Source organism: Panthera pardus, unplaced genomic scaffold, assembly GCF_024362965.1.
Source record: "Panthera pardus isolate Hobbes unplaced genomic scaffold, ASM2436296v1 HiC_scaffold_3, whole genome shotgun sequence".
In the NCBI taxonomy this organism is placed as follows: domain Eukaryota; kingdom Metazoa; phylum Chordata; class Mammalia; order Carnivora; family Felidae; genus Panthera; species Panthera pardus.
The window spans coordinates 50,974,023-50,990,571 of record NW_026526876.1 but is presented as its reverse complement, the minus strand read 5'-3'; the positions used below and the strand labels follow the sequence as shown (position 1 = coordinate 50,990,571).

The following is a 16,549-nucleotide window of genomic DNA, read 5'->3' as shown; positions in this document are numbered from 1 at the left end:
AATAAAAAGCATAATTAGTATACAAATTTTAAATGGTGTGCTTTGGGGATTGAATATATAAATTAAGATTTAACTTTTATGTATCAACAAAAGCTGGGGTGGGGATTGCTTTCCTGACCTGATACGTCAAAAAACTGGTAGTCTATTCTTTTAAAAAATCAACTTGTTTCGGGTGCCTGGGTGGCTCAGTCAGTTAAAGCGTCAGACTTCAGCTCAAGTCATGATCTCACAGTTCGGTTCGTGCGTTCAAGCCTCACATCAGGCCCTCTGCTGTCAGTGGGGAGCCTGCTTTGGATCTTCTGTCTATTTCTCTGCCCCTCCCCAGCTCATGTGCGTGTGGGCACTCTCTCTTAAAAATAAACATTAAAAAAAGTCAACTTACTTATGTTTTTTGATGTTCAAACTTTGTTTCCAAGTAAAATAAGTAAGGAGATTTCAGCCTATTTATAAACCAATTACCGGACTTCTCAAAAACAAAACAACTTATGTAAATTGAATATTATCACTGTTTCCCTTTTTTAACCCTGGCATTTCAAACACTACAAACATTTTTATATGCTATGTAACACAACCTATGAATGTGATCAATATTCTCTTGAGTTATATTTACCATTTTGATATTCTGTTAACTAACTTGCCGTATTGCAGTGTTCCTTATGCTTTTTAAAATTTTTATTTGTTTGAGAGTGAGTGGGCGGGGGAGGGGCAGAGAGAGGGAGACACAGAATCTGAAGCAGACTCCAGGCTCTGAGCTATTAGCACAGAGGCCAGTGTGGGGCTCAAACTCAAGAACCATGAGATCATGACCTGACCCAAAGTCGGACGCTTACTAACCAGCTGAGCCACCCAGTGGCGCACCCTTACGCTTTCTTGTTTTTAACCAGTGGTCTACTGTGGGCACAAGTTAAACAATACATGACTAAGAATAACCATAGGAAACCATGTAGTCAAAACCATTGGGGTCACTGCTAGTATTTATTAAGCAGGGTGTTAAGTGCCTTAAGTGGCTAACTCATGAACCAATTTATCTGCTTACTTAGAAACTCACATGGAAGCCCTCAAATTGGCCTAGTTTTGAAGAAAATATTTTTGTATGTGTATTTTAAATACAGATACTGAAACAGCGACTTACTGTTGTGGCACTAAAACAGCTGGAATGCCATCATATAGACATACTCTGAGAGGTAGATACCAGGATATTTATCGCTACTTTGTGATGTTCACATAAATGAATGCATGAATGGCAGGAAGGAGGGAGAAAGAGGCAACAACCTAAATGTCCATTGATAGGGCACTAGTAAATAATGTTGCAGTGCTGTATATACTGGGGAAGTTTGCAGGTGTATATGCCAGTGTGGAAAATACCTTGCAGAGGAGTATATATAATGTGAAATTGGTTTTATATAAAATGGATATATATATGCTTAGGAGCTCTCTGGAAGGACACATAACCACACTGTTAAAATGGCTATCCTGGGGATGTAAAGTGGGGAAGGGTTGGATGTTTGGGGAGATTTAAAATTTTAATTTATTTTTATTAAAATATATACATATTTTTAAAGATTTTGTCCCTGACACACAAAAAAATTATTTTTTTAAAGATTTTGTTTTTACACACTTAGTGTGGGGCTTGAATGCACAACCCCATCATCAAGAGTCATGTGCTCTACCAACTGAGTCAGTCAGGTGCCCCAGAGACTTATTTTTGTACTACAAACTTTTTTTTTTTTTTTTTGAGAGAGCAAGCATGAGTAGGGGAAAGGGGCAGAGGGAGAGAGAGAGAGAGAGAGAGAGAGAGAGAGAATCCCAAGCAGGCTTCATACCTAGTGGGGAGCCTGACAGGGGGTTCAATCCCATGACCCTGGGATTATGACCTGAGCAGAAATCGAGAGTCAGACGCTCAACTGGCAGCTACCCAGGCACTCCGATATGTTACAAACTTCTAATTGTGATGTGGCATTGATGAATTTTTTTTAGCCATGAGTATGAATAAAAATTATTTTAAAACTACCACAGAAAAAACAAGACCACTAAATTAAAAGGTCACCACTTTGGGAAATGTTTAGTTCCATGCTCTCCTTAACAGTCATTTATTATTTTAGATAGTAGTACCTCTCATACTATATTGTAATAATTAGTATTCTGGACTTGTTAAAGTCAGGCACTATGTGTCTTATCTCTTTATTTCCAGGGCCTAGCCAGTGTCTCCATAGGAGATACTTAATAAATATTTGAATGAAGAAAGAAGGTATGGGTGAAATATTTTTAAAATCAATTTCATGAATAATTCTGATGTTTATAGCAGTTAAAAAACATTTTTGGGGGAGGCACCCGAGTGGCTCAGTCGGTTAAGTGTCCAACTTTGGCTCAGGTCATGATATCATGGTTCGTGAGTCCGAGCCCTGCATCAGGCTCTGTGCTGACAGCTCAGAGCCTGGAGCGTGCTTCGGGTTCTGTGTCTCCCTCCCCCTCTATCTCTGCCCTTCCCCTGCTCACACGCATGTACCCTTGCTCACTCTCTCAAAAATAAACGTTAAAAAAAATTTTTTTAAAGAATTATTTTGATGTTCCAAGGCTGTCTCAAGGAGTTAATTTCTATCAGATTAAACTTTTATTTTCCATTTCCCATCTTCCCTTGAATTTTAGTCTTAGAACTAACCCATCTCGATTTATATTTAAATTCTTTGGAACATTAGAGATTACAGAATTATGACTGTATTAAAACTGTGTTGAGTTTAAATATCTTAACAGCCAACTTTATAAATCACTACAGCATTGCCTTAATATAAATCTAACAGGTTGGGTTTCTGTATGGAGAAAACTTCCATTTAAACCTTCTTGCCCTTGCCTTTCATTAGGATTCTGATAATCCTGACCTTCGAGACCGGGGCTATATTTATTGGCGCCTTCTCTCAACGGACCCTGTCACAGCCAAAGAAGTAGTCTTGTCTGAGAAGCCACTGATCTCTGAGGAGACAGATCTTATTGAGCCAACTCTGCTGGATGAGCTAATATGCCACATTGGATCTTTGGCCTCGGTATACCATAAGCCTCCCAATGCTTTTGTGGAAGGAAGTCATGGAATCCATCGCAAACACTTGCCAATACATCATGGGAGGTAAGCAGGTGAACTAGGTTTTGAGTGAGAAGTAACTCTTTTAGACAGAGTTGGTCTTCCTCCTGTTGTTATAGCCTAGAAAAGAACTTGGTATGCATTTTGCAAACTTACTATAATGCCCTGGGGTCTCCATCTGAATACCAGTGACCACATACATAATAGGTGAAGGGCTCTTCTGTGTTCTAATTTGGGAAGTAGATAAGATAACAGCTTTAGAAAATGATGAAGACCTTTTTTTTTTTTAACTTTTTAGTTTATTTATTTTGAGAGAGAGACATGAGTGGGAGACATAAGCATGAGTGGGAGAGGGTAGAGACAGAGGGAGAAAGAGAGAGAATCTCAAGCAGGTTCCACACTGTCAGCAGAGAGTCCAATGTGGGGTCCAAACTCACGAAAAGCTGCGAGATATGACCTGAGCCCAAATCAAGAGGTGGGCTCTTAACCAACTGAGCCACCCAGGGGCCCCATTGGTGAAGACCTTCTAAACTGATAAATTTGAAAGCTGTTTATGTCCCCAGATGAGGCTAGAAATCTTTTCAAGGCTGAAAATTTGGAAAAAAAGACTATACGTACCTTTAGCTATCTTATTGCTTTAGTGTAACTTTGGTAGAAGCTTATGGATAAAGTTAGCAGATACTGCTTTTGTGCTATACAGCTATTAGTGAAATAATATTTACAGGATTGTTTTATAAGAGCAGCCTAGATTCCTTCCTTCTACTGGCTTTGGGCTCTGTTCTTTTTCTGGCTCCTTAAGGTATAAGGTTAGGTTTGGGATTTTTCTTGCTTCTTGGGGTAGGCCTATACAGCTATAATCTTCCCTGTTAGAACAGCTTTTGCTGCATCCCCAAGATTTTGGTATGCAAAATGAAAACAACTGTGTTTTCATTTTCATTTGTCACCTTGTTTTTGATTTCCTTTTTGATTACTTGGTTAACCCATTCATTGTTTAGGAGCATGTTATTTAGCCTCCATGTATTTATGTTCTTTTCCAGCTTTTTTTCTTGTGATTGATTTCTAGTTTCATACCTTGTGGTCAGAAAAGATGCATATGATTTCAGTTTTTTTGAATTTAGGCCTAACGTGATATATTCTGGAGAACACTTGACAAAAATGTGTATTCTGCTGTTTTGGTATATTCTGAATGGAATGTTCTGCATATATCTGTTAAAAAGCATTCAGTCTAAAAAAGAGGTTAGAGTGGGAGAGAGCCAAAGCATAAGAGACTCTTAAAAACTGAGAACAAACTGAGGGTTGATGGGGGGTGGGAGGGAGGAGAGGGGAGGTAATGGGTATTGACGAGGGCATCTTTTGGGATGAGGTCTGGGTGTTGTATGGAAACCAGTTTGACAATAAATTTCATATACTAAAAAAAAAAAGCATTCGGTCCTATGTGTCATTCAAAGCTCCTGATTGATTTTCTACCTGGATGATATATCCACTGATGTAAGCAGGGTGTTGTTCCTTGCTGTTATTGAACTACTATCAGTTTCTTCCTTAATGTGTGTTAATAGTTGCTTTATGTATTTAGGTGCTGCCATATTGGGTGCATAAATATTTACAATTGTAATATCCTCTTGTTGGATAGTTTCCTTTATCATTAGGCAGTGCCCATTTTTGTCTCTTGTCATGATCTTTGTTTTAATGTCTATTTTGTCCATTGTAAGTATGGCTACCCCATCTTTATTTTTGCTTCCATTTGCATGGTAAATGTTTTTGCATCCCTTCATTTTCAGGCTGCACATCTTTAGGTCTGAAGTGAGTCCCTTATGGGCAGCATATAGGTGGCTCTTGCTTTTTTTGTCCTTTCAGTCACCCTGTGTTGTTTTGATTAGAGCATTTAGACAGAGTTGGATGCAGCAGTGCTGTTCTAAGAGGGAAAATTATAGCAATACCTTCCTGAGACTTAACTCAGGAAGCAAGTAAAATCTCTACTTAACCTTACACCTAAAGGAGCTAGGAAAAAAAAAAAAAGCACAAAGCTGGTAGAAGGAAGGAAATAGTAAAGATAGAGCAAAAAGAAATAGAGACTTAAAAAAAAAAACAACAACCAAAAAAGAATCGATCCAGGAAACTAGGAGATGGTTGTTTGAAAAGATCAATAAAATCGATAAACCTTCAGTCAGACTCATCAAGAAAAGGAAGAGAAAGGACTCAAATCAGGAATGAAGGAGAAATAACTGACACCACAGAAATAAAAAGCATTAGAAGAGAATAGTATGAAAAATTATATGCCAACAAATTAGACAATCTAGAAGAAATGTATTAGTTCCTAGAAACCTGTAACCTTCCAAAACTGAATGAGGAAGAAATAAAAAATTTAAACAGACCCCTTACTAGCAATGAAATTGAAACAGTAATCAAAAAATTCCCAACAAACAAAAATTCAGAACCAGATGGATTCACAGGTGAATTCTGCCAAATAGTTAATACTTACTCTTCTTAAACTATTCCAAAAAATAGAAGAAAAAGGAAAGTTTCCAAATTCGTTCTATAAGGCCAGCATTACCCTGATACCAAAACCAGAAGAAGACACTACAAAAAAAGAAAACTACAGGCCAGTATCTTTGATGAACATAGATGCAGACATCCTCAACAACCTACTAACAAACTGAATCCAACAATACATTAAAAAATGATTCATCTTGATCAAGCGGGAATTTTTCCAGGGATGCAAGGATAGTTCAGTATTTGTGAATACTGAATACAAATGAATTAACATAATGCATCACATTAACAAGAAAAAGGATAAAAACCATATGATCACCTCAGTAAATACAGAAGAAGCATTTGACAAGATACAATATCCATTCCTGATAAAAAACTCTCAACAAAGTAGGTTTAGAGGGAACATACTTCAACATAAAGGCCGTATATGAAAAACCTGTGGCTAACATCATACTCAGTGGTGAAAAACAAAGCTTTTCCTCTAAGATTAGGAACAAGACAAGGATATCCATTCTCTCCACTTTCCTGGGTACAGCAGTCAGACAAGAAAAAGAAATGAAAGGCATCCAAGTTAGGAAGAAGTAAAACTTTGAGTGTTTGCAACTGACATGCTATATATAGAAAACACTAAAGACTCCACCAAAAAACTAGTAGAATAAATGGACTCAGTAAAATTGTAGGATATAAAATTAATATATAGAAATCTGTTTTGTTTCTATACACTAATAAGTAAGTGGCAGAAAGTTAAATTAAGACAATATCATTTACAATTGTACCAAACCATAATATACCTAGGCATAAACTTAACCAAGGAGGTGAAATACCTGTACTCTGGAAACTATAAAATGCTGATGAAAGAAATTAAGGACAGCAAAAACATGGGAAGATATTCCATGCTTTTGGATTGGAAGAACCCATATTATTAAAATGTCCATACCACCCAAAGCAATCTACAGATTTAATGTAATCCCAATGTCAGAATACCAACTGCATTTTTCACAGAACTAGAACAAACAATCCTAAAATATGTATGGAACCACCAAAGACCCTGAATAGCCAAAGCAGTCTTGAAAAATAAGAACAAAGTTGGAGGTATATTTCCAAATATACTACACAGCTGTAGTAATTAGATAGTGTGGCACTGGTGCAAAAATAGGCACATAGATCAATGGAACTGATTAGATGGTCCAGGAATAAACCCATGGTTTTGTGTTGGAAAACTGTATAGCTACATGTAAAAGAATGCAATGACCTCTTTCTTATACAAAAATAAACCCAAAATGGATTAAAGACCTAAATATGAGACCTGAAACCATAAAATTCCTGGAAGAAAACATAGGCAGTAATTTCTGTGACCGAAGGAAACATTTTTCTAGATCTGTCTCCTCAGGTGAGGGAAACAAAAGCAAAATTAAATCATGGGGACTACACCAAAATAAAAGTCTTCTGGACAGCAAAGGAAACCATCAACAAAACAAAAAGGGAACCTACTAAATGCGAGAAGATATTTGCAAATGATATATCCAATAAGGGGTTAATATCCAAAGTATATAAAGAACTTACACAACTCAACAGCAAAAAACACAATCCAATTTAAAAATGGACACAGGACTTAAATAGACATTTCTACAAAGAAAAGATGGCCAACAAACACATGAAAAGATGCTCAACTTCACTAATTAGAGAAATGTGAATTAAAACCACAGTGAGAGGGGCACCCGGGTGGCTCAGTCAAACTTCAGCTCTTGATTTCGGCTCAGGTCGTTATCTCACAGTTTGTGAGATTGAGCTCCACATTGAGCTCCATGCTAACAGCATGGAGCCTACTTGGGATTCTGTCTCTGTCTCTGTCTCTGTCTCTGTCTCTGTCTCTGTCTCTCAAAATAATATTAAAAAAAATAATAAAACTACAATGAGATATTACTATATACCTTCAGAATGGCTAAAATCAAAAATGTAAGAAATAACAAGTGTTGGTAGGATGTGGAGAAAAAGGAAATCTTGTGCATTGTTGGTGGGGATGCACACTGGTGCAGCCACTGTGGAAAACAGTGTGGAGGCTCCCCAGAAAGTTAATAGAATTACCATATGATCCATTAATTCCCTATTGGGTATTTACCCAAAGAAAACGAAAACAGTAATTCGAAAAGACACATGCACCCCTATGTTTATTGCAGCATTATTTACAATAGCCATGATATGGAAGCAACCTAAGTGTCCATCTATAGATGAATGGATAAAGAAGATGTGGTATATATACACTATGGAATAATATTCAGCCATAAAAAAGAATGAAATCTTGCAATTTGCAACAATATGGATGGACCTAGAAGGTATAATGCTAAGTAAAATAAATCACTCAGAGAAAGACAAATACCAATGATTTCACTCATATATGGAATTTAAGGAGCCAAACAAATGAACAAACCAAAAAGAAACAAGGAACAGACTCTTTTTTTTTTTTTTTTTTTTTTTAACATTTATTTATTTTTGGGAGACTGAGAAAGAGAGCATGAGCAGGGGAGAGGCAGAGAGAGAGGGAGACACAGAATCTGAAGCAGGCTCCAGGCTCTGGGTTGTCAGCACAGAGCCCAACACGGGGCTCGAACCCACAAACCATGAGACCATGACCTGAGCCAAAGTCCGATTCTTAACCAACTGAGCCACTCAGGTGCCCAGAACAGACTCTTAAATATAGAGAATAATGTGATTGCCAGAGGGGTGGTGGGTAGGGGGATGGGCAACATAAAAATATACTTGATGAGCAATGGATTAATGTATAGAATTGTTGAATCATTATATTGTACACCTAAAACTAATACAACACTGTATGTTAATTACACTTGAATTAAAAGAATAATAATAGCCTAGATTCAGTGTAGACAGTTTTTCAGTTACCCTCACTCTTTTTTGCCAAATTGATCATAATATCAAGGGAATTCTATTATGAACAGCTTCTCTGGTAGCACGGAACTCTTTCTTGCTTTTTATTGATCTCAAAGTTTTAATTTTAATTTAATAAATTTAATAAACTCTTAGAATGGATATCTTGGAATTTTTTCAGAATCTCTTTCCTTCCTTAATCATAATAAACCTTAAACCTAAGTTTGATCCCAGATTGACTAAAGTGATTAATGTGTGTCTTGTACCATTTTCTAATACATATTGTTGTTTAAGTGGTTCAGAGTAGCCAGAGTGTAGGATTTATTGTTTTACAAATTAGCGTAGTCAACATTTTCAGCTCTGTTTAAACAGACTGTGCGCACAGATAAACAAAAAGGAAAGGTCAACATCCAAGCAAATCTTTAATTAATATTCATTAGTCTGACTCTTTGGTTTTAGGGCAGGTGCTATGATTTTCACCCAGAGGAGCTGTAGCTTCCTAAGGATTAGGCCTTGTAACAGTAGGGTGTTTTGCCTGTAGGCAAATATATTTAACCTTCTCTAGATGTGATCATTTGACTTTTAAGTTCATCCATCTCATCCGTCTCCTAGTCTGTTCTTTAAGTTTGGGTAATAAATAGGGATTTTGTTTTTAACTTGCCTCTGTAACCATATTTATATGCCATTTAAATTACCTGTCTCCTGATAACTTAAAAAAAAATTTTTTTTAATGTTTTTATTTATTTTTGAAGGAGAGAGACCGCATGACCAGGGGAGGAGCAGAGAGAGAAGGAGACAGAATCTGAAGCAGTCTCCAGCTCTGAGCTGTCAGCACAGAACCTGATGCAGGGCTCTAACTCATGAACTCATGAACTGTGAGATCATGACCTGAGCCAAAGTCGGACACTTAACCGACTGAGCCACCCAGGGGCCCCTCTCCTGATAACTTTTGACCCTTGGATGGGGAAAGTGAAACAAATCAAGAAATAAAAACAACCCTTTCTAGAACACAAGAACCAATATTTAAACCATAAAAAGGAACACAATCTCTTACATAAGGTCTTTATCTGATTGATAGTCTTTAATTTGTTCCCTTCACAATTCCTTATGTGGTTGCTTTTTAGGTAATTTTTTTTGTCCATTTGTGCTTGTATTGTTTTTTTTAAAGGAAACACAAATGCATAAAAATCCCTTTTGAAATAAATAAGGATGATATAGGGCGCCTGGGTGGCTTAGTTGGTTGAGCGTCTGACTTTGGCTCAGGTCATGATCTCACAGTTCTTGAGTTTGAGCCCTGCATTGGGCTCTGTGCTGACAGCTCAGGGCCTGGAGCCTGCTTCAAGTCCCATTTCTCCCTCTCTCTGCCCCTCCCTCGCTCACACTTCACCTGTCTCTCTCTCTTTCAAAAATAAATAAACATTAAAAACATTTTTTTAAATAGGGATGATATATTGCTGCAAATGGCATATCCATAATAGTACTGACATTACCTAGCTCTCTTCTGCATCACGCAGTTAAGAAGTGATATGCCTCTGACATGAAATACAGCTACACTGTAAAACCTTATCCTGCCTCTTCTAGAGATCTAAAAATGGTTACTAAACTAAATCTTTTAAAATCACTTGGGAAAGGGAAAAGTGCTTTTGAGTTGGGTATTGCTTATTAAACTTGGCTTCTCAGGGCTGTGGGAGAGATGTGAGATGGTAAATAGTAGTCTAATTTAGAAAAATCTCACCTTAAAAAATATTGCTTTGGTGACAGTTAAGCAGTTATTTCCCAGGAGTTCATGATGGGAAACATTTTCACGTTTATTTTCTTGTGTTTGTCATTTAGAATGCATAATGATTTACCATTTTCTTGTAGAAACCATAGGAGTATTTACTTCTTTTCATCTAATGCACTTTACCTTCTCATGGAAGGAATTTTTGTGCGTTGTTACCTATTCTGCCTTCTATTTAGAGGTACTGATAATATGACAGAACACTTCTTAAATGGCACATGTCATAAGATGATAGAATTTCATGTTCAGAAATATATTTTATAGAGATTTCATATATTTCTTGGCAGGTGTATATGAAATCGCTTCCCTTTTTGACTTCCTTATTAATTTTTGGCTATTTTTGCCTCTCTTCCCCCAGTCTAGATACTTTTTATCTTGGTTTCCTTGACACTTTTTGCTCCTAAGTCATCTTTCTTAGATTGGTTTTCTGTATTTTATCTTTGCCATTCTGTGTTCATTCTTTTCTCGGATTATTAATCTTGATGGTGTTGCAAGACTCATTCTGAACGTTCTCTGTTTGTGCTTCTCTTTATTCCTTTAGGAAACTGATCTAAACATAGGTACCGCTGATCTATTACAAGGCTTTACGGTTTACACCATGTTTTCATTTCATCCTCCCTAAAATAGATCCTTGTGTTTTGATGACATTGTTATCATTTTATTGATGAGGAAAGTTTGTCTCAGAGAAGTTGTCACTTGCCCAAGATCACACAGCTGGTAATTATTGGAGCCAATACTTGATCTTCGTCTTCTTAATCTAGACCATCTACTCTTTACACCACACCCCGTGGTACTCTCTTACAGTCTCGTCTCCTAAGCTATCTGTTAGACTTCTTGACTTATTTTTCTTACTTGAAACTTAACAATGGAACCACATTTATATTTCCCATCATCCCTTCAGATTTCTCTGTAATTATGAGGAGCATCACTAGTTTTTTGCTTCTTAGTTTTTGTTTATTCTCCAAATTTGATTATTCATTCTTCTTTCTTGTATGTTCAAGAAAATATTGTTAAAGGAATTTTTACAGTGTTTTTTTTTTCCTTCGTATTATGTAAATCTTAGAAAACATGCAAGGTAGGGTGGTATAGCAAACTCATGTCTCCTTGTCCCTCAGCCTCCACAGTTACCACTATATTGCCAATCTTGTTTCATGCATTACCCCCACAATTTTTTATTTTTTGAGGGAGCCGGAGTATTTTAAGTCAAATTCCAGACCTCCTGTCATTTCACCCATAAGTACATTACTGGTAGCTCTAATAGATAAGGATTTTTTTTTTTTTTTTTAATTTTTTTTCAACGTTTATTTTTATTTTGGGGACAGAGAGAGACAGAGCATGAACGGGGGAGGGACAGAGAGAGAGGGAGACACAGAATCGGAAACAGGCTCCAGGCTCCGAGCCATCAGCCCAGAGCCTGACGCGGGGCTCGAACTCACGGACCGTGAGATCGTGACCTGGCTGAAGTCGGACGCTTAACCGACTGCGCCACCCAGGCGCCCCGATAAGGATTTTTTTTTAATGACAATAAATTATCAAGCCTCACAAAGTACAATTAATATTGAATAAGCAGTCTGAACTACTTTCAGACTTTCTTAATTGTAATTCTCTATTGTCTTTTAAAATTTATATAGGATTGACTTTATTGTTCCCTTAAATGTTTGGAAGAATTCACAGTGAAACCATCTCAGCCTAGAATTTTCTTCCTGGGATTTTCCCCACTTTTTAAATAGATAAATCATTTATAGTAATCCTAAAAAAAATTTTTTTTAATGTTTATTTTGAGAGAGAGAGCATGCAGTTGGGGGAGAGGCAGAGAGAGAGGGAGACACAGAATCCAAAACAGTTTCCAGGCTCTGAGCCATCAACACAGAGCCTGATGCGGGTTCGAACTCATGAACCATGAGATCATGACCTGAGCTGAAGTTGGGCACTTTACCGACTGAGCCACCCGGGCACCCCTCATTTATAGTAATTTTAATGCTGTGCTAACCTTTAGTGTATAGCTCAACACATTTTTACATTTGTATACAATCATAACCACCACCCTGATCAGATATTTCCAGCATCTTAGAAGATTTCTCATGCCCCTTTGCCATTAATACCCACTCTCCAGAGATAACCATTGTTTTAACTTATATCACGACAGTTTTGCTTCTTTTTTTTTTAGGTTTATTTACTTTGAGAGTGAGAGACAGAGCAGGGCAGAGAGAGCATCCCAAGCAGCCTCTGTGGTGTCAGCGTGGAGTCTGACACAGGACTCAAACTCATGAACCATGAGATCATGACATGAGCCGAAATCAAGAGTCGGATGCTTAACTGACTGAGCCACCCTGGAGCCCTTGCTCATTCTTGAACATGATATAAGTCAGTTGTATGTATGTTGGGGCTCTTATGGATAACGCTGCTATGAACATTCTTATGTATGTCTTGATAGACTTATGTACTTACTTCTCCTGTATATACACCTAGGAATGGAATTGCTGGGTCATAGAAGATGACCCAGTGGCTATACAAGATACTGCCAGTTTTCCTGAGTGATCAGGAAATACACTCCTTCTAGCAGTGTATAAGAGTTCTGGGTGATCCACATCCTCAGAAGCACTTGGGATTGTCAGTTATTTTAATTTTTGCCATTCTGGCAGATGTGTGGCAAGGCCTTGTTTTAGTTTTCATTTGCATTTTCCTGTTGAGTAGAGATGGCTTAAGTCCCTCTTCATGTTTATAGACATGATCCGCTTTTGGTAGAGGACCCTCTACTTTAGGTAGTAGATCCTCTTTTGTGACATGCCTGATCTTCTTATTTTTTAATGAGTTCTCTTTGTAGGAATTCTTTATGTAATGATTGAATGACTTGTAGGAATCTTTTATGTGATTTGAATACACGTCTTTTGTCAGATATATGTATTGCAAACATCTTTGTGTAGTCTGTGAGACAAAGACTCGTTTTTTGTAAATGGTGTTGTTTGAAGAAAAGATGCTCTCAATTTTAATGAAGTCCAGGTCATCACTTTTTTTTTTCCTTTTTATACTTAATGTTTTCTGTAGAAACATTTGTCCACTTCAAGGCCATCAAGGTCCTCTCCTCGGTTTTGCGCTTCACATTTATGTTTGCTATGTCTCTTTAATTTTTATTTTGTGAGATAATAGGAGTCAAGGCTCATTTTTTCCTCACACAGCTATCCAGTTGACCCAACATCACCTAGTCTCGGCGCTCGCCACTTTTTATTTTCGTGCATGGTGGCTGTAGCAGTTTAGATTACTCTTCGCTGATCCCCATGCTCATTCTCCCATCTTCGGTCCATTTTCCGTACAGCTGTTAGTGTTTCTATAATATTTTTAGTTCTTTGTTCAACAAATCAAAGTGATTCTGTATTGCCTATCACAAAAAATTAACTTCCCAGGCTAGTTTCCAAAGTTTTATCTCCCTCATTTTCTCTTTCCCAAAATCTTAATCCCAATCTCTTGTCCTGCCAGTACAATTTTTTCACCACCTCTGTTGTCAGATTGCTCATTTCTGTGCTTTTGCACTAACCATTCCTTCCTTTTGGGAAGGTCTCTCTCTAGTAGTTCCCCATAACTGTTCTGTTCTTCAAAAGCTAGTCATAACATCATTCTCAGAAGCTTTTAGAATCAGCTGCACCTGGTTTTGTCTCTCTATCCTGTCAGTATGCAGGCACTCCTACGGTACTCGGTTTTACCTGTTACACAGTAAGTGTGCTTTTCAGTCATTTTGTAAATGCTGCTTTTTGTTGTTGTTTGAGTGTAAGTTATTTGTGGGCAGGAAATATATTTTCCTTTTTTAAACATACTGCCCTGGAGGGCGCCTGGGTGACTCAGTCGGTTGAGTGTCTGACTCTTGATTTCGGCCCACATCATAATCGTATCGTTCATGGGTTCAATCCCCACATTGAGCTCTGTGCGCTGGCAGCACCGAGCCTGCTTGGAACTCTCAGTCTGCCTCTTTCTCTGCCCCTACCCTGCTCGTGCTCTCTCTTTCAAATAAGCAAACTTAAAAAAAAATGGGAAAACCCTGGTGTTCTTATTACGGTGCTACATCTTAGAGTAGGTGCTCAATTAAAATTGACTGATGAGGTTCTGTAGTATACATTTAGTTTCATTTTAGCAGCTATATTTTGGTTTCTTTTTCAATTTTTTAATGTTTTATTTATTTATTTATTTATTTATTTATTTATTTATTTATTTATTTTAATATATGAAATTTATTGTCAAATTCGTTTCCATACAACACCCAGTGCTCATCCCAAAAGGTGCCCTCCTCAATACCCATCGCCCACCCTCCCCTCCCTCCCACCCCCCATCAACCCTCAGTTTGTTCTCAGTTTTTAACAGTCTCTTATGCTTTGGCTCTCTCCCACTCTAACCTCTTTTTTTTTTTTTTTTTTCCTTCCCCTCCCCCATGGGTTTCTGTTAAGTTTCTCAGGATCCACATAAGAGTGAAACCATATGGTATCTGTCTTTCTCTGTATGGCTTATTTCACTTAGCATCACACTCTCCAGTTCCATCCATGTTGCTACAAAAGGCCATATTTCATTTTTTCTCATTGCCACGTAGTATTCCATTGTGTATGTAAACCACAATTTCTTTATCCATTCATCAGTTGATGGACATTTAGGCTCTTTCCATAATTTGGCTATTGTTGAGAGTGCTGCTATAAACATTGGGGTACAAGTGCCCCTATGCATCAGTACTCCTGTATCCCTTGGATAAATTCCTAGCAGTGCTATTGCTGGGTCATAGGGTAGGTCTATTTTTAATTTTCTGAGGAACCTCCACACTGCTTTCCAGAGCAGCTGCACCAATTTGCATTCCCACCAACAGTGCAAGAGGGTTCCCGCTTCTCCACATCCTCTCCAGCATCTATAGTCTCCTAATTTGTTCATTTTGGCCACTCTGACTGGCGTGAGGTGATATCTGAGTGTGGTTTTGATTTGTATTTCCCTGATAAAGAGCGACGTTGATAGCAGCTATATTTCGATAAAAAGTAAGAATTGCTGTCATCTTTTCATGTGTATTAACGAACTATTATAAAGTAAGAGGTTTTTTCCCCCCTCTTGTGTTTTATAGATTTGACGTTCATTCGTTGCCTTGTTATTATGTCCCAGGTGAAACTGACTTTTCTCTTTCCTCCTCTTTGTGTGTGTGACTGCAGCACTGATGCGGGTGACAGCCCTGTTGGCACCACCACTGCCACCAACCTGGAACAGCCTCAGGTTATCCCCTCTCAAGGTGACCTTCTAGGAGACCTTTTAAACCTTGACCTTGGTCCCCCCGTCAATGTGCCACAGGTGTCCTCCATGCAGATGGGAGCAGTGGATCTCTTGGGAGGAGGTCTAGATAGTCTGGTGAGTATCTTTCTTCTGTCTTTCTTTTGGTTATTTTTAATTCTTGATGTGCTAAAAAGCTTTAGGACTATTCAGCTTTTTAGAACTAGACCTTTCCTTGATGAGCAGAGCAACGTCCTTTGATAAAGGACAGAATTATTTGTCTTCAGAGAATTAATTGATACTAATTAATTGGTATGGGGCACATTTACAAATGCACAGGATGGTTTTGTTGCCCTGCCTCTAAATAGAACTTGTGATGTTTAGCCAACCTGTTGTTCAGCAATCTTAATATTTAGTATCCTTTCCAGAGCTTATTACTGTTCCTGCTTCTTAACTCTGGATAGCCCCTATAATTCCTTTTTCCCTGAACAGCATATAAATGATCTCAGAGAGATTATCTTATCTTGAGTCTTTCAAACCTTTGGCTTTTTTATATTTTATTGGCTTATGCCCTAATTCTGAAAGGCTTTGAGGCAGCCATTTGAGCCATTTGTGTAAAAAACGTACCTTGATTACAGTTGGGAAGTACTGCTTGATTGGTTCTTTTTATCCACCCTGCCCTTCCTCCCACCCATACTTCCAATTTAATTAGCTTCCAGGATTCTAATAATAAAAGGCTCCAACGTCCAGAGTATCTGTGACTATGTGCTAATGCTAGTTTTAGTGGGAACTAAAATTAGTTTTTCTTGCTGTACAAGATAAATGAGAAACATTAAGGATAACCTTCCGTCTGTGTAGCAAAGACTAGAAAAATAACAGGTCACATCACATGGCTCCCTGGAAACTAGGTTTTTAACTGAGGAATTAGAGGGACTCTTTTAGCCAGACACTTGCACGTTTGTATGTAAAGACACCCAAACAAACTTATTTCCCACCATGAGAAATTGGAAGACATGCCATAGATAAGAAAATATATGTTCTCAGAGATTGCATAATGCATTATGTCTGGGATTTATGCCAGCCAGTACAGGTGCATT

The 16,549-nt window shown here is 37.8% G+C and overlaps 1 protein-coding gene across 4 annotated transcripts in view; it reads left to right on the top strand.

The window, feature by feature from the left end:
- AP2B1 (adaptor related protein complex 2 subunit beta 1) overlaps nt 1-16,549 on the top strand; it is a 127,091-nt gene that overhangs the window by 54,807 nt on the left and 55,735 nt on the right. For all 4 annotated transcript variants that reach the window (XM_019423967.2, XM_019423965.2, XM_019423968.2 and 1 more), the window contains 2 exons: nt 2,859-3,118; nt 15,398-15,590. In XM_019423967.2, the coding sequence (XP_019279512.1) occupies nt 2,859-3,118; nt 15,398-15,590 (453 nt within the window). The remainder of the gene's footprint in view (nt 1-2,858; nt 3,119-15,397; nt 15,591-16,549) is intronic.